General features: G+C 43.4%; 3 protein-coding genes across 8 annotated transcripts in view; 2 read left to right on the top strand and 1 right to left on the bottom strand.

Annotated features, from left to right (window-relative positions):
• FKBP9 (FKBP prolyl isomerase 9) overlaps window positions 1-6,341 on the bottom strand; it is a 37,934-nt gene extending 31,593 nt beyond the window's left edge. Inside the window, exon 1 of the mRNA XM_032871907.1 lies at window positions 5,948-6,341. Within this exon, the coding sequence (XP_032727798.1) occupies window positions 5,948-6,174 (227 nt within the window). The 5' untranslated portion in view covers window positions 6,175-6,341. The remainder of the gene's footprint in view (window positions 1-5,947) is intronic.
• The window catches only part of LOC116876041 (retinitis pigmentosa 9 protein), a 191,274-nt gene that overhangs the window by 146,120 nt on the left and 21,137 nt on the right, over window positions 1-24,017 (top strand). The gene's annotated exons all lie outside the window — the stretch shown is intronic.
• On the top strand, window positions 5,606-23,884 carry LOC116876055 (retinitis pigmentosa 9 protein-like). Of its 4 annotated transcripts, none has more exons than XM_032872034.1 (4): window positions 5,606-5,737; window positions 14,374-14,404; window positions 15,514-15,643; window positions 21,092-21,369. In XM_032872034.1, the coding sequence occupies exons 1-4, from the start codon at window positions 5,643-5,645 to the stop codon at window positions 21,118-21,120; spliced, it is 285 nt and encodes a 94-aa protein (XP_032727925.1). In that variant the 5' UTR covers window positions 5,606-5,642; the 3' UTR covers window positions 21,121-21,369. The 4 variants fall into 4 exon arrangements, with proteins under 4 accessions (XP_032727925.1, XP_032727908.1, XP_032727900.1 ...); XM_032872017.1 differs by lacking the exons at window positions 5,606-5,737; window positions 21,092-21,369 and adding exons at window positions 10,140-10,317; window positions 23,824-23,884; XM_032872009.1 differs by lacking the exon at window positions 5,606-5,737 and adding an exon at window positions 10,140-10,317.

Consider the following 24,017-nt stretch of genomic DNA (forward strand, 5'->3'; position numbering starts at 1 on the left):
TCTCTGCCTGCCTCTCTGCCTACTTGTGATCTCTGTCTGTCAAATAAAAAAATAAACTCTTAAAAAAAAAAAAAGATTTACCCTGTTAGTAAATTTCAAGTATAAATAAGGTATACTTAAATTTCAAGTATGTAGTACAGTATCATTGACTATATTCACGATGTTATACATGAGACTGAATTCCTTTTTTGAGCGTTAAAGAGACTGCCATATTTTGAGAATTCATAACAGGAGGGAAGCAAGAAAATAAAAAGCCAGCCCACTGGGCATGAGAACCGTGTTTTGGGTGCCTGAAAGTTGGCCCAATCTCAGGCCAGCTCAGATGACTGGCTCACTTGGGACCAGCCGGACAGGAGGACTGTGGTCCTGCCAGAGCCATCCATGAACGGGGCTGAAACATGCATGAAATGCACAAAAGCAGAAAGTCGCCTCCTAGCTGTTAGCCTTGCTCTGAGATGACCCAGGTAAGATTCAACACCCTCCCCTGGCTGAATTCTACCACTGAGCCTGAGCCCACCTGCAGACTTGAAAAATCTGACTTTTCTGCCTCCCAACTCTCTCCCCAGACCACATGCTCTCAAAGATGACTCTGGGCTTCCCAGACCCAGAATAATGTTTGCCCAACATTATTTCCCCCAAACGGCCACTTCTACCAGCTGCTAAGGAGCCATGGCAGGGGAAAAAGACAAGCCCTTAATGAACTGGCAAAGTGTCTATCAGCTAACAGATGGAAAAATGAAGGACACTGCAATACAGGAAGAGAGAGAAGGTGAGGGAGAAGAGAGGAAGGAGTAAGAGTGAAGAGGTGGGAAACAAGAAAGAGCACGTCCATTCTTGCCTCCACAGAGGATCAGACCCGGAAATGCAAGCAGTTGGCACATTAAAATATCATTAAGAGAAAAGCTTTGCAGAGCCAAGTGAAATCATTCCACAGCTACTGTAGATTTTTTTTTTCAGCAACTGCACAAGTTAAAACATTAGATCTCTATAAATCTTATTCTATACAAGTTCTCAGCCAGTAAAATCTAGCCAAATTAAATAATCACTGTAAATGCACAGTCGCTCACAATGACCCACAAATTAAAATTAAAAGCAATAGCTTTAAGTCTTCACAGGGTGTTTCCTTGTTCTTTAAAAACAGGAGGCTTTAATATTTTACTTATGTATGTATGTATTTGAGAGAGAGAGCAAGTGCAAGCAGGGGGCGGGAGGAGGGGGGCGGAAATCCCGAGCAGCCTGAGGGCTCCATCTTATGACCCATAAGATCATGAGCTGAGGTAAAACCAGGAGTCGGATGGTTAACTGACCAAGCCACTCAGGTGCCCCTGTGGGTGCATGGCCTCCAGAAACCCTAGTTTCTTGAGAAACCTCCTGCCTGGATGTTAGGCTCTTTTCCTAAAGTCAGTAGAGCCACATTGGGCTAACACACAAACAGTAACTTCCCATTCATCACCTGGCTTTTCCATAGGACGGCAGCTATTCTGATTCACACTTTAAAGGCTCCCTAAGTGAGCCTTGTCATGACCTGACCAGTCTCCTCGTCACCGCTTAACTTCTCCAGTCCAGCTTAACACCATCTGTACTGCGCCCAGCTCCCTGGCTCTTCTCAGAACCAATCCTGCAGAAGGGGAGAGGCTTAACCCCCCTTCCCTCAATACCCACCAGGTGTTAACGGTAGATACTCAACAAATATCTGTTGAATGAATAAATATATAAAATTAAGCAGACCTCTGTTAATAAGTCTTTGATTCTTTTAGAGCAATAGTTCTCAAAGTGTGGTCCTCAGTCCGGTAGCAAAAGCATCACCTGGAAACTTAGAAATGCAAATAAATTCTCAGGCCCCACCCAGACCTTCTGATTCAGGAGCTGGGTAGAACAAGCCCTCCAGCTGATTGTGATGCGCGTGGAGTTTGAACACCATCGTGTGAGAGCATCCCACCCAACAGGGCATGCGGTAGGCACAGAAAAATGTTTACTGAGCCTCAGGACCTTGAGGGTCTGCAGACAAGTCTGGAGGCTGTGAAGGAACTGACCAGATTATGGCTTTGCCTGCTAACTCCTAAAAAAGCTGAATCAGGAGTGGCTGACAAGGAGCTCGCAAAAGCTGGAGAGGGTGAGCAGGAGCCCCCTGGAAACTGTAGCCTGGGAGCTGCTGTCTTCTTCGGTCTGGAGCAGCAGCCACAGAAGCATATTAACAAGCCCACAGAGGCTCCATTGCCAAGGGCTAGAGGGCTGGGCCTCCTGGCAAGTGCAAATGCTCATAAGCTGAAAAGATATTAACTGCTCCCAAGTGCCAGGCAGAGACGCAGGAAGAAAGTTCTATGAAAAGAGGAGCCCTTTGTGGCTTATGGCTCTGGTCAGGGTGACAGCTATTTTCTTCTGAGCAAAACCTCCAAATCAGCACCCAGAACCCAAAATACCTTAGATTTATCCTCCCCTAAGCTTTTTGGGCAGAAATGGCAAAGTTGTGCCTTAATGCTTCATAAATTCCAAAAAAAATGGAAGCCCTAGAGAAAAACCCACACTAGTAGAACACCTATTGTGTGTCCTGCCCTTTCCACCCCGCTCTCCACACTGCAGCCACAGAAAAGTCTGGTCTCTCACGCCCCTGATTAAAATTCTTCAATGGCTTTCCATTGTCCTAGACAAAATCCAAATTCCATAGCCAGGCAAAAAAGATCCTCAGAGTTAGGCCCAGCCTTCCTCTCCAGCCTCCTCTGGCCTCTCTTTTTTCCCTATCGGCCACTCCCCAACTCTCACTCCAAACTCAGGCTGTAGTGAAGAGCTTTCACAGACCCCGAAACAACACTCCCACTGCCCACCAGCAGGCCTCTGTATCAGCTCTGCCCTCCACCAGCCACAGCCTTTCTTCCCTCCACAGCCCCCACCCCTCAGCTCAGCTCTGGTCACTTTTTTTATTTTTTACTTTATTTTATTTTATTTAAGATTTATGTATTTAGGGCGCCTGGGTGGCTCAGTGGGTTAAGCCGCTGCCTTCGGCTCAGGTCATGATCTCGGGGTCCTGGGATCGAGTCCCGCATCGGGCTCTCTGCTCGGCAGGGACTCTGCTTCTCTCTCTCTCTCTCTCTGCCTGCCTCTCCGTCTACTTGTGATCTCTCTCTGTCAAATAAATAAATAAAATCTTTAAAAAAAAATTTTAAAAAAAAGAAAAGATTTATGTATTTATTTTAGAGAGACAGGAAGAGCATGAGCGAGAAGGGCAGAGGGAGAGAGAGAGAGAGAGAGAATCTCAAGCCGACTCCATGCTGAGCGCAGTGGGGCTCCATCCCATGAACCTGACTGAGATCAGGGCTTGAGCCAAAACCAAGAGTCACCCAGGTGCCCCAGCCCTGGTCGATTTTAATCATCTTCAGGTCTTAGCCTTGCAATCTTGGAATTTCATCCCGACCACTCTCTCTCTCTCACCAACCCCATGCAACACACAGTTTGAGCTTTCTGTGTGTTTCCATAGCTCCTTGCCCTTCTTTCATTATATATATACATGGACTGTGGACCACAGACTACAGAGTCTGGCCCTGCGCTGCTCAAGTTCAAAACATCACTCTGTGACATAGTATCCAACCCCTGAGCAAATTACTTGAACTTTCCAAGCCTCCGTTTCTTCATTTGTTGTCAAGGTACCTACTTCATTGTCTTGTGAGGTTAATGAATTTCTTTGAGATTAAATGAATTCATACATTGAAGGGTATATGGTAAGAACTGTGTGAACTCTACATGACAGACAAAAGTGTATGCTATTATTCTTTCTGTATATATCACACGACACCATGGCCCGGACTACAAGCTGTAGGACAGTGAAGGACACTGTCTTCAGGGGCAGACACTACGCACACATTTGCTGATTGGATGGTAGTGCCTCCTTCTAATGTCTTCCATTGTCCCACACTGCCTCACAGTGGCTGCCATGACTAGAGAGAGGAAAAGTAATAGACAACTTGTTCTAGTGGGAATTATTAATTACCATCAGCACGAGCAGGAAATTCTTCACTATCTTCTAACTAAAGACGCAGATGAAAGAAGATATACAAATGGCCAACTAACATATAAAAAGATGCTCAGCATCATTAGTCATTAGGAAAATGTGAACCAAAAGCACAGTGAGATACCACTTCATACCCCCCTAGGAGAGCGAGAATAAAAAAGAACATTGAAGTTATTGGGGGAGAATGTGGAGAACTAGGACCGCTCAACCATTGCCGGTGGGAGTATAAAATGATGAAGCCGCATTGGAAAACAGTTTGGCAGTTCCTCAAAAAGTTACAGAGTCACCATAGGACCCAGCAAGTCCACTCCGAGGTATAGATCCAAAAGAAAGAAAAGCACATATCCACACAAAACCCTGTACACAAATGTTCATTGGCCGAAAAGTATAAGCAGTACAAATGACCCACAACTGATGAATGGATAAACAATATACGTACAGTCATACCATGGAATGTTACACACTATTAAAAAGGAATGGGGTACTGGTACATGCTACAACATGGATGAACCCTGAAAATATTATGCTGAAAGAAGCCAGATACAAAACACTATAAATTATAGGATTCCATATAGAGATAGAAAGTAGATCAGTGGTTGCCTAGGGCTGGTGGGGAGGGGAGTCACCTAAGGAGTCCAGCCTTTCTTTTTTGGAGTGATGAGACTGTTCTAGAATTAGACAGCAGTGATGGCTGCACAAATCTATGAATATAATAAAAACCACCAAATCGTGTGCTTTAAATGGGTGAATTGTATGGTATGTGAATTATATCTCAGTAAAGCTGTTAAAAATAAAAAGAAGCTACTGAGACAACAGAAAGAAGGACCATTTTTAAGCACTTGCCTATGTACCAGTTTGCATGCTAAACTGCTTTTGTATATTCATTGTCTGAAACTCCAAAAAAGGCAAGAGAGGCTATTTTTTAAAAGAGGACTTCTCGAATGAGCCTGCACAGCCTAAGGCAGAGGCTCAACAAATTGTTCTCTTTGCCTAGGCTGGTGATTCACTGAGAGAAGTGCAGGCACAGACCTGGGTTTGTAACAAAGCCTTGGGGAGGAGAGCTGACTATAGCTGGAGAAAAAGGTCTCTTAACCCTAAAGCTCCACTGGAGAGAAGCTGCGAACAAGTTGGGAACAAGTACTGTGATCTCAGGACAGAGATGAGGGAGAGAATCCTGGGCATGGTTCAAGGCCCCAGGGCAAAGCTGAGTGACCTGCCAAACATGAAGGGAGGTAGTACCTTCGAGCACAGACCCTGACCTTGGACGGTCAGGGTTTTCAGTCGGACTCCATTTAAACAAGTTTCTTAGCCTCAGTGGCCTCAAGTGACCTCACTGGCAAAATAATGGTACCCACCTAAAAGATCTGTTGTAAGAAATGAATGAGTTCATTGTACAGAAGGCACTTAGCACTATCCTGGCACATGTAATAGCTCCATAAATGTTAACGGCTGCTATCATCAGCTCATCGTCACCATTACCACCAGCATCATCATCTACAGTGAGACGCATCATCTGATTCAACGAGCCTGTCTGTCTAAGGGCCAGGAAAGGGAGGTGGCAGACAGACATCAACATTTACTCTTGGGGTGGAGGTCTATTTGCAGAGGAGCCATTTTACACCGATTTCACGTTGTGTGAATGCGCCGGAAGGACAGGAAGTTCCAGCCTCTCTGCGCCAGGTCCTATCCAAAACTCCAGTCCCAGGCCGGCGGACCACGGGAGCGTAAGGCTCGGTAGGCTCACCCCACCGCGGAGAGGTTTAGGGTCGCTGGGCTTTTGGGGAGAAGGAGGAGGAGGAGGAGGAGGAGGAGGAGGAGCGCGGGGTTCGCGGGGCGGAGCTGGGGGAGGTCCGTCGGGAGGGAAAGGCCTGTCCGGAGAGAGAGAAGCGGGAGAGCTGGCGCTGCTGCCTAAGAGGCCCGGCCGGGCGTGCGGGGCGCCGGTACCTGGAGTCGAACTTCTGGCCGTCGGGGAATGTCCCCACGTAGTGGTAACGCACGAAGTCGCCGCTGCGCACGGTGCGCGGGCACTCGTCGGGCACGAAGCGCCGCTCGATCTGCAGCTCCGTGTCGAGGCCCAGGCCCGCAACCGGCGCCGCCTGTCCCGTCACCCAGAGCAGTAGCAGCAGCAGCGGCGGCGGCGGGGGTCGCCAGCCCCGGGCCCTGAACGCCATCAGGGGCGTCGAGGAGAGCAGCGAGGGGCGGGCGCGAGGCGCGACGCGGAGCCGGCGAGGGCGTGCGGAACTCGGGCGGCGAGGGTCGGAACTGGGCGCGCCGCGGCGTTTGCAAACGTGGAAAAGACTGCCGGCCCTCCCCGGGCGGCAGCCGCCACCCCCTCGCTCACCCCCCGCCCCCCCATCCCCCGGCCACATCCAGCGAGGGGAGGAGCCGAAGCCGCGCGCCAGGGCCGGCCTGCCGCGCCCGGCGCCGCCCGGGCCCTGCCCGGCCCTGCCCAGCCCAGCCCAGCGAGCGGGCCCGCCAGGGGAAGCCGGCTGGCAGCTTCAGAGGGAACCTGTCCTCGAGGGAGAAATCGTGAACTCCTCGGGACGGGGCTTCGGCCCAAAGTTGAAAAAGGAAAAGCGTTTACCAACCAGGCCAACTCGCTGGCCTCCGCCTGTCCCGGGAGACTATCCAGATTTAGCGCCACCAGAGGCTCCTACGTGGCCGCGGATCGAATTACTTCTGGCTGCTTTGAGTAGAGAGGGAAACTTAGATTATTATGTTTTTTTAACTTAGTTACAAGAATGAATTCTACATGAAAAAGACTGAAAACATTCTTCAGGGGGGTTTTGTTTTTTGTTTTTGTTTCCAGGATAATACTTAAAGAGAAAGGGAGAGGCGTGTATTCTGAAACTCCTCTGATAGCTGTCCAGAGAGGGTTTTAAGTTACTGTGACTGTTCCCCAAGCCATTAGTGGATGGACTGTGAGCTAGTACTTAATAGCAAAGTAATAGCAACGGTTGCGCATGGTCGCACACACGTGACTAAGCTAGGTAGGACTTCACAGTAAAGATCCAGAAACCCCAAGAAATTCTTTTGAGTACTTAAACGAGTTCTTAGCTTAGAATTTGTTGTTCTTACTTATTAAAATTTTGAACTAATGAAAGCAAATCACCAAGGCTTTCTCAGCTTTTCTGGGAAGCAAACTATCCCGATACTAAAACCTGGCAAACACGGGGAGAGAGAGAAAAACTGGGCACCAATCTAATTTATAAATATAACTACAAAAATAATAAAATGTGAGCAAATGTGTTTGTTTTTATGCGGAAAGGCGTTTTTATTATAGCACGGGACAGGACCCATAGGTAGAAAGAATTGCTGGTCAAGATTCTTATAATTGCAAGTGAGAGAAACCCAACTCACCTGGTTGCTGCATAGAAGTATATCCTAAGGTTTTCAGATTATTTGATGGCTTGCTATAAGGTCACTGGTTTTGGTTGGAGAACATCTGGTGTTTTTTTTTTCCTTTTAAATTTTCCTTCTTTCTTCTTCCTTCTTTTCTTTTACTTTAGGGGCATAGCTTGGTCAACAACAAAGCCTTTTGAGGATGGGAGGAACAATTCTGGTTCAGCCTGGTTGATCTGAGACCCTTAGATTTACTTTGGTTTGCACTGTGGAGTCGTCGGACTTGGGTTTGGGGTGGTTAGGCACTGGAGTCTGGCCAGGCATCCCTCTGTTTATTGAATCTCAACATTTCTTCATGTGATTTCTCCTCATGAGTTAATTTGGGCTTCCTCACAGTATGGTGGCTTCAGGGCAGTGGAACAGCTTACATTCCTGAAGGCTTTAGGAGGAAATATTTCAAGAGAACGATGTGGAAGCTATATGATCTTTTCTGATCTAATCTTAAAAATAATGAGGCATCACTTCCTAGTAATGAAAGTAATTGTCCATTACTTTCTACTGGTTACAATAAAATCACTAAGGGTGGTCTAGATTCAAGGAAAGAGGAATAAAGCCCACCTCTCTATGGGAGGAGTATCAAGATCATTTGTAGAAAACAAATGAGAGAGATTATTGCAGGCGACTTGGATAATGCCATTTGCCACAATAACTAAAGTCATAAGATATTAGATTACAAATTGCAATGTCAAGTTACTAATTTACAGGAGGAGACCCACCGTTCCACTCACCCCAATACTCAGATCTGAGAAAAACAGCATTCTCCTCATATTAGGATCTGGTATAACACACTTTCAGGATGGTGCTGGGTGAGAATGGAATCAGAACACAGAGGCTTGGTTCTGCTCCGAGTCTTGAAAGGTATTTCCTTTAAGATGGGGCCAAATTTTGCAGTATTATTTACTACAAGCAAGATGTGGAAACAACCTGTGTCCATCCATAGATGAATGGATAAAGAAGTAAAATATTATTCAGCCATAAAAAGGAATGAAATCTTGCCATTTTTGACAACATGAATGGGCATAGAAGGTATTATGCTAAGTGCAATGTCAGACAGAAAAAGACAATACCATGATTTCACTAACATGTGGAAACTAGAAGAAAAAACAAAGCAATAGAAACAGTTTCATAGAGAACAAATTGGTGGATGCTACAGGGGTGGAGGGGGGAAAATGTGTGAGATAGGTGAAGGGGATTAAGAGGCACAAACTTCCAGCTATAAAATAAATAAGTCACAAGGAAGAAAAATGCATCACAGGGAATATAGTCAATCATATTGTTGTAACTTTGCATGGTGAGAGATGGTAACTACACATATCAAGGTAAACATTTCTTAATGTATATAAATGTTGAATCATTATGTTGTATACCTGAAACTAATACTGTATGTCAACTACACTTCAATTAAAGAAGAAAAGATGGGGCTAGGGTTGGTCAAATTTATGCCTCATTCTCAATGGTGCATATTTCTCTAGTGTTCAGAATACTCATGTGTTTATATAATTTGTGTCTTCAGCACACAATGCTGGACAAACACCATCTATATTTTTCCCTGGTTCTCCTTTTTTAGATTCTATAGACCATCTTGTTTCTGTAATACAATTAAGTCACACTTTTTGTTTCTCAATCCTATCTTCCTTAGACTATGTTCTCCTTGACTAGATGAAAACATCTTGCAAGACATTTACAGGCCACTTATTGGCCCAACAACTGGATTGGTTCATGCAACAGTTACCTTTCAGAGGGAAACCTGATTTCCAAACTCTGGGACACATCAGTGTAACATGTGTTTCTGTTCATAGTCTTTGTGTGTTGGTTCATTTGGATTTTTTCTAATAAATATGAAGGACCTCCTTGTATATTTTAAGTATTACATATGGAACGCCACATTTGAGGGGAATATTCCCTATCCTGTTAACTTTTACTTCTTTTGTGGTTTCTTCCATTATGTTAAAGCTAAAATACTGAGCGGAACTTCACAGATCAGATGCATTTACAAAATACAACCTAGTTAAGCACTTTAACAATTCGCAGCTTGGCTCCATGACTTCTACTGCTGCATCCTTGGGCATGTTATTTAACTCTCTCGGCCTCTTTATTTATAAAAGAAGAGTAATACATACGGGTAATAACAGCGCTTAGTAAGTTTTTAAAGATTAAATCAACTTTTCTTACTGGCTCAGCTCAGTGACGAGCACATAAAAAGCGCTCAGTGTCTATAGCCTTCCGTGCAGCGCCCAAACCTTGTATAGATAGACTGCAGGCTGGCTCTGTCTTAACCAAGCGCTGGAAAATCAGAGAATTTCTCTGAGGTGTCTTGCTTTCTTCAAAGCTGGGTGAATCCCAGCACCAAGTAGCAGCAGCCAGTGTCTAGCCAGGGGGGCTGCAAAGCCTCGCGGTTCGGGTCCCGGGTCCTCCCAGGGGAGGGGCGCGCGCGAGGGGGCGGGGCTTCCCGGCTGTCCCGCGGGCCTCCACAGCCCCGCTCACGGCCGCCGCCAGGGGGCGCGCTCCGACCCGGGTCGGCCTAGCGGCGGGGTCCGGGAGCTCCCAGCGCGGACTTGGGGCCCCTACACGGGAGGCGGCGGGGAGGCCTGACGGGAGGCGGGGACCACGAGGCCTCGGCGGGGACAGCGGGCCCTACCCGGGCGGGCGGCGAGAGGGGGCGCTGCGGGGCCGGCTGGCCGCGGCGTGGAGGAAGTGCCGTCTTCGCCGCCTCAGCCGCCTGAGGTGCGCCGCCGGGCCACCTCAGCAGCGCGGGCCGCGATGTCGTCCCGGCCGGGGCGCGACGATGCGGGGGCCGGGGGCGTGCGGCGGCCGCGGGAGCCGGCAGAGCAGGAGCTGCAGCGGCGCCGGGAGCAGAAGCGGCGGCGGCACGACGCGCAGCAGCTGCAGCAGCTCAAGCACCTGGAGTCCTTGTGAGTCCCCGCCGCCCCCGCTCCTCCGAAAGGCGCTGGGTCGCGGTGAGCCGGCGCCGCGGGGGCGCGGGAGGCTGGGTTCCCGGGGACCCGTGCGGCGCTGGCGCCGGGACTTGCAGTCGCGCCTCCGCCGGGAGGGAAGGGCCGTTCTCCGGCGAGCCGAGCGGCCTGGCCCGGCAGGGGAGCTCGGGCTTTATTCCCCGCCCGAGGTCGTGCGGCCGCGGCTCTGCCTGGCGCTGAGGACCGTGCGGCACTTCGTGGTCGCTGGGTGGGGAACTGGGAACTGAACACGCGGCAGGTGCGGTGAGCGCTGCCGTCCTGCCCTTTCAGGGTGGTCGGTTCACGGGGCCCGCCGGGCACCGGATAAACCCCCCATTCTCTTCATCTGCCGCTGAGAAGGGAAGAGAACACGCCGTCCTCTACCGTTAGTGCGGTGGGGAGGGAAGGGCTGGAGAATGGGGTGACGGACCTGTCCCTAAAGATCCCAAAGATGGAAGAGTGGAGACTTGTTCTCTTTAGCGCTGAGGGCTTTTACCAGCAAGAAGGGTGGGGGCTACAAAGAGGCCAATTCCAGCTCAGCCAAAAGAATTAGGACGAGAGTCTCCTGGGGTTGCTGGTCAGCATGGCCTGACTGAAAGGGGCGCGGTGCGCCCCCAGCTCCAGCGGGATCCGGGAGAGAGTCTGGAAGCCGCGGGAGGAGGGCGGGTTGTAAAGGAGACTGAAACCTCAGGTGGGAGGTGGATTCATGACCTTCCAGTTCTTTTCTGTGATTCTGTCTTTCTGTAGTTAGCGGGCCGACTTGTAAGATTGGTGCTCACGGAGTTCTTCCATACATACTTCGATTCTATTTCAGGCACTTGCATTACTTAAACTAAGATGATGATGTAAGGAAAAGTCCTCAAAGGACTCAGATTCTTTATAATTAACCTGGGAGCTTTGACACAAAATGCATTGCACTGTTGGAGGCTGGCCTGCTCTTTTCAGCGTGACCCTTGAGCCATCAACTACCTTCCTTTATATTTGTGAGAACAGTTGTAAATGGGATTTTTTAGGGAATGTGATTGCTAAAGATTTCACAATGTGTAGTTCCATCACACTCCTTTTCATCTTGGCAATAACAATTACATATTTTTCAGGAATTTGGATTTCCATTTATTTGGCCATATGTTGTTTTGTACAACTCCTGTACAACTCACTGATTTCATAGGATGTATTACTTGATTATTGGATTCATAGACTACTACCAAACTCCCTTTGGTCTCTGTGTATAAGCCATGGCATCAGTATTTTAAAGGAATTGCTGCAGATGAACTATATCATTTCTCCAATTTGTGCAGATTTCCATTGTTCTCCTAGATTATGCCACCATGTTGTGTTGGAAAATGTTTTAAGCATTTGCTTTGGGAAATCACTGTACCACACCTAAGAAGCTAAGCTAAATCTATTCATGCCTAGTTGTTTACTATGTAATCTTCATGGGGCAGATCCTCCTCTGCTCAGAAAAACTCCAGATTAGAGACTCATGGCATTTGTCATTTACTCCCTGCCAAGTTGTTTTCTTCCACCTCTGTTGCCCCAGATCTTGGCCTCTGTGATGCTAGTGCTCCAGTCTAGAGGTGCCTCATAAGGTTCTTGAGAGCATGGCCTTGTCTTCAACAAAGGACTGAAGCCAGCATTGTGAAGTGTGTGGGATAAGTCAATTGCCGAAAGTACACAATGAGAATGAATCGTAATTCAATCTAAAGGTTTTTACCTCCAAAGCCCATGAGGTTTCTACCCTGCCTCACTTTCCTTCTGCAGGATTCACATTAACACTGATTTAAAACTGAAAAATTCTCCTGCTAGAATTCTACCTACTCCAAGAAGTAAGAATATTTCCTTGTATCAGGACAATTATAAAGATGTATTATCATTTCTGAGAGCAGTTTTATTTTATTTTATTTTATTTTATTTTATTTTATTTGTCAGAGAGAGAGTGTGTGTGTACATGCACAAGCAGGGGGGGTAGCAGGCAGAAAAAGAAGCAGGGCCCCCGCTGAGCAAGGACCCTGGGATCATGATCTGAGTTGAAGGCAGATGCCTAACCAACTGAGCCACCCAGGTATCCTGAGAGCAGTTTTCATTTTATATGTTTTTTGGATTTAACTAGTTATATCCTTATGCCCTTAGTTCTCCCTTCTAGTACCTAACAACATGCCTAGCACAATATTTGATTACTTCTACAAGGAGTAAGTTTTTATATAGAATCTTTAATACTACCTGAATATCAAATTTAGTTTTGCCTATTGTACCTGCTCCTTTTTTCTAGTAGGAAAATATCAAGTTAGTTAGGGCTAGAATGGAGGTTATATTCCTCAAACTATTACAGAAATAGCATTGATTATTAAAACAGAAATCTAGCATATATAACTTCTATAGCAGATATGAACTCCTAATAGCATATTTTTGGCTCCATTTTTCTTTCTTAGTCCCAAGTTACCTTGGTTTTTCTTTCAGAAATATATTAACCTGTGTTTATACCGACAGAGCTGTAATGTAGTTACCACTGATTTCATTTTCTTTTGCAATTAAAAAGCATTTTGCAGGTTAATGCATGTAGATTTGAATAGAATGAAAAACAAAGATCTCTTCGATTTATTATCCTTAGTTCCTGTCTCTAGGGGCAAGCATGTAATTAGTTTCTTTGCTATCCTTTAGAGGTACCTAAAAGGTATGTATCTGTGTGGCCATATATAGTCTCTTTCTTCCCATGCACACAAATAGAAGCTTACCAAATACATTGTTTTGTTCCATGTCTCCTCCCCCCACCTTTTTTTTTTTTTTTAATTTAAACTGTTATGGAGCTTGCCCCATGTCAATATATAATTCACTTTTTAAAGATTTATTGATGTGTATCTGTTCATAAATGTAAATCTGTTCATTATAGAACACCTAATTACTCACCCTTGCTTCACCATCTGGGTGCAGCAATGTTGAATCTCTCACATTTCCAAGTTTCTAGAATCTTTTCACAATTTTAAGCCAGCTGCTATGCCCAGATGTCCTCAGTAAAATGTTCTTTGTGGGGGTGCTAAATGGACCCAGGATGTTTGGTTATCACGTTTCTTTTTTTCATTCTTATTTTCCTTCATGGTCCCATAGGCATTCACAGTTAAAAGCCAAATAAACACCCACGTGGTGTATGTTCTAGCTAGAAGTGGGTCAGCACTGAAAAGTGAACATGAGCATTTGGTACTAATTATCCAGATTTGGAGTCCAGAAGCCTTTTGGGGCAATTCCGGCTGAGTAATGGGAAGTGAAAATGAATTGGTTGCATAGGCATGTTGTATATGTTCCCTTGGCGGGGGTGGTCAGAGAGCTCAAAGGAAAAGTCCATTCCCTGCTTACTCTAGCAGCATTCTTGCGGAATGCTGCCTGTCATCAGGCACCGGGCAAGGGTCCTGGACTCTGGGTCCAGAGAGGCTGTCAGAGAGCTGAGGAGCAGATGGCTCGCTCTGCAAGCAGGGTGGTGGGCAGGATTTGAACCAGGATCTGCAGGGAAATGGGAGAGGAAGCCTCTAGGACAGATCAATTCCATTTCCTTCCCTTCCAACAGGCCCTCCTGCCTCCCCCGCTCATGCTGCCCCCAATCAAGTTAGAAAAGACTTCTCAACCTCCTCCCCCATGCGCCTCTTCAGTGTTGAGTAAGTGGATGTTATGCTAGGTAAATAATCTGACAGCTGTGACAGTTTGGAACCATGATTAGCTCACAGGTCTTCTTTGACATTCCCCCTCTCTTGCTTTCTCTTGAACAATAAAGTCACTGTGCTCTGACACCTAGTTATTCCCTCAGTGAATTTCAGCTCTGGATCTCTGCAGGACGTGGCGTAGCATCAGTTTATATATATGGGATCTCTGACTGCTGGGCATATTTTATTAACTGCTTTCGATTTAATGTACTTTTAAGGTTTTACTAAAAATATCCTTTTTATTTTGGCCTACAGTTGCTTTTTGCTCACTAAAATGTGTTACATTCCTGTTAACATGATTGATGATTTTTTTTCTTTTCATTTCTAGTTATGAAAAACCTCCTCCTGGGCTTATCAAGGTCAGTGTGAAGTTTGTGCCTTTGGTCATCCTCTTAGACATATTTGACTCAGTGCTCAGGCTCAGTAACTTGTTATGAAAACCTGTTGCATGTGATTTTGAACGTCCTTTTATGGAACCCTGCTTCTTCCTGCAGATGCCAGTCGGTTCATACACTTTGGGCTTTCTGTGTCCAGCCTGTGCCTTTGTAGAAATGTAATCAGCCATGTGCCTGTTCCCTAAGAAACGGTGGCAAGCCCACATGTTTCTTGCAATCAGTCCCCTTCTCCCTCCCTCTCTCTCACTGTGGCTGCATCTTCTCACAGCTTTGCTCCTTCTCTGACTTGCTGCTGGTTTCCTGAGTATCATTAGCTCAGAGAAAGTAGTCTCTGGGGAAACTGGAAGGTCTTCTGGTCCGGCCCCTGGTACAGGACACCCCCCTACCCACCTCCACCCCTGGCAGCACCTGGCCCTAGAGTCCAGTCTCTCTGCAGGAGGGAGACCTAGAGGGCTTGGTGGAGGCCAGAACAGCTTTCTGCTTGCTCACGTTCAGTGAAAAGAAAAGATTGTTACAAAACCTTCTTCCATTATAAATTTAATATTCATGGGAACTGAAAACAATCAGATGGTTTAAAAAAAAGCACCTTAATTGTGTAACGAAGTTACTTGGTGGTAAAACACACTTCATATACAGCAGGTATGAGATTGTAAAATGTAACAGTGGTTTCCAAGGGATAATAATTATTTTTAGTTTAACATGTTATTTTATTATTTCAGAAAATCTTGTTTAATTCTATACTTTGCTTCATTCCACAAGGCCTTTAAGGTAGCAGAAAAGTTTGTGATCTGAATCTAATTTTTGTGATCTAGAATCAAGATTTGGAGCTCACAAATCATTCTTAAGTGAACGATACTAGTAATATAATTTTTAATTATTTTCATGATATAGTTCTTCTGGTTTTTTCTGTCAGATATAATTCGTCTTTCTTTCTAGAACTTGAGAGGGTGACTTAGGATGTCATGGGCATGTCCAGCCCATGAGAAAGCCAGGCAGTGCTGTGTTCTGAAGCAGGTAGGAGAGAATTCCTGGGCTTTTTTGCCATGTTGTGTACACACTGTTTCCTTTTTTAGGAAGATGAGACTAAGCCGGAAGACTGTATACCAGATGTACCAGGCAACGAACATGCCAGGGAATTTCTGGCTCACGCACCAATGAAAGGACTTTGGATGCCACTGGGGAAAGAAGTCAAAGTTATACAGTGTGAGCACAGGAGTTGCAAGTAACACTCCTCCATACACGCAAGTTATACACCATGATTTACAAAATGTGTTTACTTTTTTGTTGTTGTTATTTAATTTGTTGTCACCACAGCCCTGTTAAGTCAAGGCATAATCTCTGTTTTATAGTTAAGGAAGCCGATCTGCATATGTGTTAGTAGTCTGAGGTAAGAGGTAGAGGACAGCTTTAACTCCAGGGCTTCTGACTCCAAGGGCAGTGGTCGCCCACAGGACCATAGCTGCCTTTGGAGTTCACTCTTCGGCAATACTCCAGTAACAAAAAGGATATTCCATTGTAGAAATGCCAGGAAGGACAAGGGATGTATTGGAAGGCAGGTCCCTTTGGGTCTTGCATCATCATTCACCACCACACTCCCGCATCAAAGTCAGTGTTAAGGTTTCATCCATGTAACTTGAGAGGAGCTGTGGGCCCCAGAGGTTAGGTCCACAACAGTGTGTTGTTCATGCATACCCTCACCCTACCAGGGCCACAACACTTTTCATCTAGCATAAGATGGTATTTGAAGAAAGGGTACTGCTGCCTTAAAGACATTTGTTTGTCCAAAGATTTTTCATACACATAATTAAAATAGTTTCCAGTCTCTTTTTCTCCATTTCCATTTATAAATTTTTTTACTTGGTTATTTTGATATTTATCTTATGTCTAAGTTCACATATGTATTGATTTTTCAGGTTTAGGTGTTATTTGTTGACATTGTACAATGGAAGATGAGAATTTAGCTCTCTCCTGGTCCTACCACACACATCTACCCTTATTATATCACATCTTCCCCAAAATGGTTTTTTCATAATTTTGGTTAGATAAGTCTTTGATATTTATTTCATTATGATAATATCCAGAGCTGAATCATATAGTAAACTGATTACTTTTCATGTCATGCATCCTGAAGACTTCCCTCCTTTCCCCTGGATTAATGGTTGTCTTGTTTTTTGGTATTTGTGTGTGCATGTGTGCGTTTTGTTTTATTCTGTTATTGTTTTTGGCTTCCATGTACTGATTTTTACTCAAATTGTTCTAAAGGTTCAATCTTAAGACCTTCACATGCTTAAGGCATTCTATTAATTTCATCCTCTGACAATGGTTGCTTCCATGCTTGTCATCCAGAGATCTCCCTTCACTTTGGGTTTTGAATAGAATGTTTGCATCCCTCTACAAATTCATTTGTTGAAGCCCTAATCCCCAGTGGGATGGTATTTGGAGATGGGGTCTTTGGGTAGTATTAGGATTAGATGAAGTGATGAGGATGGCTCTGATGATGTGATTAGTTCCTCTTAAGAAGAGAACAGAGAGCTTGCTATCTCCAGTGTGTGGACATGCTATGAGAGGACACAGCTGTCTACAAGTCAGTAGAGTAATCATCAGAAAACAACCTTGTTGGCATCCAAATTGTAGATTTCCAGTGTCCAGCACTGTGAGAAAATAAATTCCAATTGTGTAAGTGACCCAGTCTATATTTTGTTAGGGGGACCCCGAACTAAGACACCATCATTCTGCAGTTTCCCTTAGCTTATTTCCTCTGTTGAATCTTCTTTTTCCTGTATGTTGAGTCATCTTTTTTGTTATGATCTCTTGTTATGTTGGAGCCAAGACCATTAAATGGGGAAAGAACAGTCTTTCTTAAAAAAAAAAAAAAAAAAAAAAAAAAAAGAACAGTTATTCCCATGCAAAAGAATGAGTTGGGGGACGCCTGGGTGGCTCAGTTGGTTAAGCGGCTGCCTTCGGCTCAGGTCATGATCCCAGTGTCCTGGGATCGAGTCCCACATCGGGCTCCTTGCTCGGCAGGGAGCCTGCTTCTCCCTCTGCCTCTGTCTGCCTGTGCTCGCTCGCTCTCTCTCCCTCTGTCTCTGACAAATAAATAAATAAAATCTTTAAAAAAAAAAAAAAAAGAATGAGTTGGACCCTTATCTAATGCCATATACAAAATTTAACCTTAAGTGGATCAAAGACAAGTGTAAGACCTAAAACTATAAAGTCTCTTAGAAGAAAACATAGGGCAAAGCTGTACAAAATTGGATTTGGCAGTGATTTCTTGGATCAAACACCAAAGGTACAAGCAACAACGAAAAAAAGGGACAAATTTGACTTCAAAATTTTGTGAAAAAAAAAACATTATCAATAGAGTAAAAAGGCAGCTTTCAGAATTGGAGAAAATATTTGCAAATCATATCTGATAAAGGATTGTATCTATAATATATAGAGAACTCCTAAAAATAATGAAGAGACAATCTGATTAAAATTTGGTAAAGGACTTGAATAGACATTTCTCTAAAGAAGGTATATAGATATCCAGTAAGCTCATGAAACAATTCTCAGTATCAGTAATCATTAAGGAAATGCAAATCAAATCTACAGTGAAATATCACCTCGCACCCATTAGGATGGGTACTAATCAAAAAAACAGAATGTAACAGATGTTGGCACATGGGCACAGCCTTCTAGCTTCCCAGGATTGTGTCAGAATTTTTGAAAGCCTTCTATGGACATCCCACTCCCCAGATCTTTTACATTTTTAGCTGGGTTCCTGTTTATCAAATGATATCACAGCAATTGGTAACTGTGATGTTAAACAATTGCAGGTGGTTGTTTTCAACAAATATCCTGAGGGATTGGGCTTTAGGAAAAGCTGTATGACTGGTTACATAGCAACAACATGCTGACAGTGTGGCTCTATGCTCTGGGATTAGGGTTTTTTGGGGGGCTCGTAACCTGGTCTTACCCCCTTGAGGGTTCAGGACTCTTGCTTTTCATAGCTGTCATGGTTGCAAGGCTGTTGGTTTTTAAGATTATTATGGAGATCGGGAGAGAGGGCTGGGAGTAGGTCTGGTTAAAATGCCAGAAATCCTGCTGTTCTTACCAAACTTCACTAGCTTTTCTTGAATGAATGCTCCTCAGATTATGGCAAACCATTGGTTAATTTCTAGAGTTTCAAATAAGTTGATTTGGGCAAGTTTACAGCTATTTCCAGTGCTTTTATGGAGGTTGTCACTTGGGCATTCTTGAAGTGCTTCCTGGCATGTTCCTTTTGAAAAGAATCCTCTTCATTGTCATTTTTATGGGATGTCAGGAAGAGAATGAAAGCAAGTAAAAATGTGTTTAGTTTGTCATCTTTACTTGGAAATCTACAGGTTTGTGGTTTTTGGTTTTTTTTTTTTTTTTAAGTTTGAAAACCACTGCTCTGTTTTATGAGGTGGTTATTTACATTATTTATTTTAGAGAATGGGAATGAGCATGGTTAAGTGGGAGAAGAGAGGGGCAGAAGGAGAAAATCTTGAAGCAGACTACCTGCTAGCCTGGAGCCCTACCCAGGGCTTGATCTTACAATACATGAGCTCATGACCTGAGCCAAAACCAAGAGTCGGATGGTTAACAGACTATACCACTCACGTGCCTCCATTTCAATTACCATTTTATCGTTATTTGCATTGACTTGGAAAATAAATGTCTGGATTGGGACCAGAGCCAGTTTTACTCACTTCTGATTTTCAAGGGCCTGAAGGGGACATAATGATGTGTTGATATGGTCATATAATTTTGTGAAATTTGCCAAGGCAAGATATTTTTTTTTCCTAAAGAACCCCCACCATAATTTAAACTCAGGCACCACAAAATTTTGACTCATCCCAAATAGGATAAAAGACACACATACATGTACATCCTTTCATTGATTTTACTGATTGTGGTGTTATCTAGAACAGTGGTTCTCAAACTTTAATATGTCTATGAACCACCAACTAATCTTAAAATTCTTGTGTGTTTCCGCATTTCTGTGATGGGTCTAACACTATGCATTTCTAACAGTCTCCCGTGTGTTGCTGATTTTGCTTGCCCATGACTGCATTTTGAATAACAAGAATCACCTTTCCTTTAACAGTAACAGAATTTTGAACACCAAGAATTTTGGTTTGAAGGAGCATAATCCTTCTTTCCTGAACTTTAAATGTCTGGGGAGTTAAAGACAGGGATAGCTCAGAGGCAATCAACAAAGAATCTCCAGATTTCATTCTTTTTTAATGGTTTCCTGCATCCAGCCCTCAAATTTAAAAGGGAACATCCCTTCTCTTTCACTTCATACTTTGAGTACTTGTCAGCACGGAGCAAACCTGGCTGATCTTACTCCTGCTTCCTGCTTCCTGACTTCCTTGGTTGGAGTTCCTTAATGTCCAAAAACAGGGTCTCACTTAGCTCACCACTCATATGACTTCCTGATTGCCTCAAATCCAGATAGTTTTGAGAGGATGAAAACAGGTGAGGAAAGTAACAAGGATCTCACCCATTCCTGATTTGTTCACCCCTTCATTTTTCCCACATCAATGCCTGATGCCAAGTCTGTAGTCACTGAAATTCCATGAAAGTGTGCTTTTCCCTCTTTTGCCCAGGAATGTGTGTGTGCATTTTCTTATTATGCCTCCTCCCAGTTCCTCATCAGGGCCGTCTTCTTCTAATAATAAACCTTTTTTTTTTTTTTTAAGAAATAGATTTTTTCTTTTTTTTAAAGATTTTATTTAATTTGTTAGAGAGAGAGAGCACGAGCACAGGCAGAGTGGCAGGCAGAGGCAGAGGGAGAAGCAGGCTCCCCACTGAGCAAGGAGCCCAATGTGGGACTCGATCCCAGGACGCTGGGATCATGACCTGAGCCGAAGGCAGCCGCTTAACCAACTGAGCCACCCAGGCGTCCCAATAATAAACCTTTTTACAAAGGATAGGTTCACCTATTCAGCAGGTGAGGCTATATTAGAGTGCTAATGGAATTAACATTGTAAGATAATTTCTGATTTGTTTTAATTAAAGGTGAGGGATTTTTTTGTAGTTATTTACTCAATCAGAGAAAGAAGCTATTTGCTCTAGTGTCTAAAATTGTAAATGAGAATCAGAGTCTCTTGATGAATAGAAGAGACCTCCCCTTTGAAAAATACTATAAGCTACAGCTTAAAAACAATTTCACTCTATAGTACTTTTACACTGGATTACTTAATACCTATCTGGTGAAGTGATATTTATTCCTAAAGCTGCATGAATAAAGATTGTTTGGGGAAGCAGTTAGTTTCCTTTTATTTCCTAGGATCTTACATGGTTTATCCACTCATTGCATTTGCTTTTAGAATTGGAGTTTAATGAAGAAAAACTTTAAGATGATCTACTGATTCTTCATCTTCATTAAATGAAATTGTTATCTTACAGACATATTTCCCTTTTTCCTTTGTTTTTATTTTTTAAGATTTTTTTTTTTTAATTTATTTGACAGAGATCACAAGTAGCAGAGAGGCAGGGAGAGAGAGGAGGAAGCAGGCTCCCTGCTGAGCAGAGAGCCCAATGCGGGGCTCGATCCCAGGACCCTGAGATCATGACCTGAGCCGAAGGTAGAGGTTTAACCCACTGAGCCACCCAGGCGCCCCTTTCCTTTGTTTTTAGGTTGGCGGTGTAAACGGTATGGTCACTGAACAGGCAACAAAGAATGCCCTTTTTTTATCAAAGGCAACCAGAAGTTAGAACAGTCAGCGTAGTAAGTAGAACACCACCTTGTCAATTTACATTTTTCAGAAATAATGGATATTAATGAAACAGGCAGTAATCAGTGAACTGGAAGTTCACGTAAAATACATTCGCAGAAGCTTTTTCACCAGAGTATCTGGTGTTGACTACATCTGTTATTAAATTACATTTGTGTGACAGTTAATAAAAAACTAACTTTCTATTAAAGTGTTACTTTTTTATACCTTGGGAATGATTCTTTTTCTAAAGCAGACTTTGTTAATTATTCAATCACTTGTTTTAACTTATATAAAAACTCATGTTTCATGAGTTTTCATGAGGGTTTTAGTTTCCCAGTCTTTAAAGACTAGATGTCTTTAAATTATAAGCTAGAAGGGCACCTGGATGGCTCAGTGGGTTGAGCCTCTGCCTTCAGCTCCAGTCATGATCTCAGGGTCCTGGGATCGAGCCCTGCATCGGGCTCTCTGCTCAGCAGCAAGCCTGCTTCCCTCTCTCTCTCTGCCTGCTTGTGATCTCTGTCAAATAAATAAATTAAATTAAATTTAAATAAATAAATAAATTATAAGCTAGAAGTGTTATATAAATTGTATATGCTCTTCAGTTGACAGTAAAATAGTATATCATTCCCTTTATTTAATAATGTCTAAGTGTACTGAGATTATCAGCATATATCAAACTGGGGCCAACATTCACTAAAGTTTTTAAGACATTTAAAACATTGTAGGGCAGGGGTGCCTGGGTGGCTCAGTAGTTTAAAGCCTCTGCCTTCTACTCGGGTCGTGGTCCTGGGATCGAGCCCTGCATCAGGCTCTCTGCTCGGTGTCCTCCCCCTCTCTGCCTGCCTCTCTGCCTCCTTGTGATCTCTGTCAAATACACAAATAAAATCTTTAAAAAAAAAACATTGTGGGGCAACCGGGTGGCTCAGTTGGTTAAGCATCTGCCTTCAGCTCAGATCGTGATCCCAGGGTCCTGGGATTGAGGCTCACATCAGTCTCCCTGCCCAGCGGAGAGTCAGCTTCTCCCTTTCCTTCTGCCCCTCCCCCTGCTCATGCTCTCTCTCTCTTTCTCAAATAAATAAACTCTTTTTGAAAAAAGACATTTAAAACATTATGGCTTTAATTATCTGAAATTATTTAATATCAATTATTTAATAATTATTTAATAATCTGAAATTATTTAATAACCTAGGTGGAATGTCAGTTTTTACAGATACTATGTAAAATGCAGTTTGGTGATAAATCTCAAAAACTTTGAAGATAATCGTTTTTATTTTTTTGGCTCAGAAATCCCATTTAAGGTATTTAAGGATATAAGAGAAAATCAATATGTACACAACTGCTTATGAATAAGGATATATATATATAAGGATAATTCTTATAATTTATGATTAAAACAATGGAAACAAAAGAAAAATGGTAAATTTAATAGCCCAACATATCAACATAAATTTCTGTAAATGCAGATTATTTAGTCATTAGAAATTATTATTTACATATTTTGAGATTTTATTTTTAAGTAATCTCTATACCCAGCCAGGGGCTGGAACTCACAACCCTGAAATCAAGAGTTGCATACTTTACTCACTGAGCCAGCCAGGTACCCCAGGAATTATGTTTTAGAGGACATAATGTCAGGCACCTGGGTGGCTCAGTTGGTTAAGCATCTGCCTTCAGCTCAGGTATGATCCCAGGGTCCTGGAATCTAGCCCCACATCTAGCTCCCTGCTCACTGGGGAGTCTGCTTCTCCCTCCACCCTGCTTGTGCTCTCTCTCTCACTCTCAAATAAATAAATAAAATCTTTTAAAAAAAAGACGTAATGTCATGGGAAAATATTCACGAAGACATAAGTGAAAAACAATAGAGTTGTGTATATAAGAGGATTATAGTTTTTCATAAATTACTAATAATGATTGAAAGAAAGAGATCAAATGTTAATAGTACCTCCCCAGGAAAGGAGGTAATAGGGTCTTTTTAAAAGATTATTTACTTAGAGAGAGAGTGTGTGTACATGTGCACACAAGTTGGGGGAGGGACAGAGGGGAGAATTTTCACACATACTCCCTGCTGAGTGTGGAGCCCAATGTGGGGTTCAGTCTCATAACCCATGAGATCATGACCTGAGCAGAAACCAACTGACTGAGCCACCCAAATGCCCCAATAGGTTTTAGTTTGTCTTGCAGGGCTTGAACTCACAACCTCCAGATCAATACCCAAGCTGAGTTGTTTTTGTTTTTGTTTTTGTTTTTTTTTAAGATTTAGAGTTGGACATTTAACCAGCTGAGCCACCCAGGTGTCCCACTTGTTTGTTTGTTTTTTTTAAAGATTTCATTTATTTATTTGACAGAGAGAGACAGCAAGAGAGAGAATACAAGCGGGTGAGTGAGAGAGGGAGAAGTATGTTCTTATGTTCTTTATGTTCTTATAAAGGATATTTCAATTATAATCTATATTTTTCTAATTAGAAAGTCCTTTGTCACAGCCCTCAGCAGGTTTGCAGTGATAATAACCCTTAGAAAGGATTAGAACATGTTAAATATAAAATTATACCAAATAGGAAAAAAAAACTGGTTTCAGTCAAATATGGATTTAATTTTTATTTAACTAATAATCCACGGAGCCTAACGCAACCTTAACCTTTTCTCATCCTCAAGGCACATGAAGATCACATGTATGATATCATACAAGAGAATAAAAGACATGAAAAGGATGTAAGATGAGATGGCCCTGGTGCTAACAATACCCCCTTAAAGTCTGAAATTATATAAAGTTGAAAACACCAGTTCCAGTATTAGATGAGTGTTTTGGTGACTATGGTACTTCAGTTGTCAACTATTTGGTTTTTGTT

This window comes from Lontra canadensis, unplaced genomic scaffold (genome assembly GCF_010015895.1).
Source record: "Lontra canadensis isolate GAN:19392208 unplaced genomic scaffold, GSC_riverotter_1.0 scaffold2, whole genome shotgun sequence".
Classification (NCBI taxonomy): domain Eukaryota; kingdom Metazoa; phylum Chordata; class Mammalia; order Carnivora; family Mustelidae; genus Lontra; species Lontra canadensis.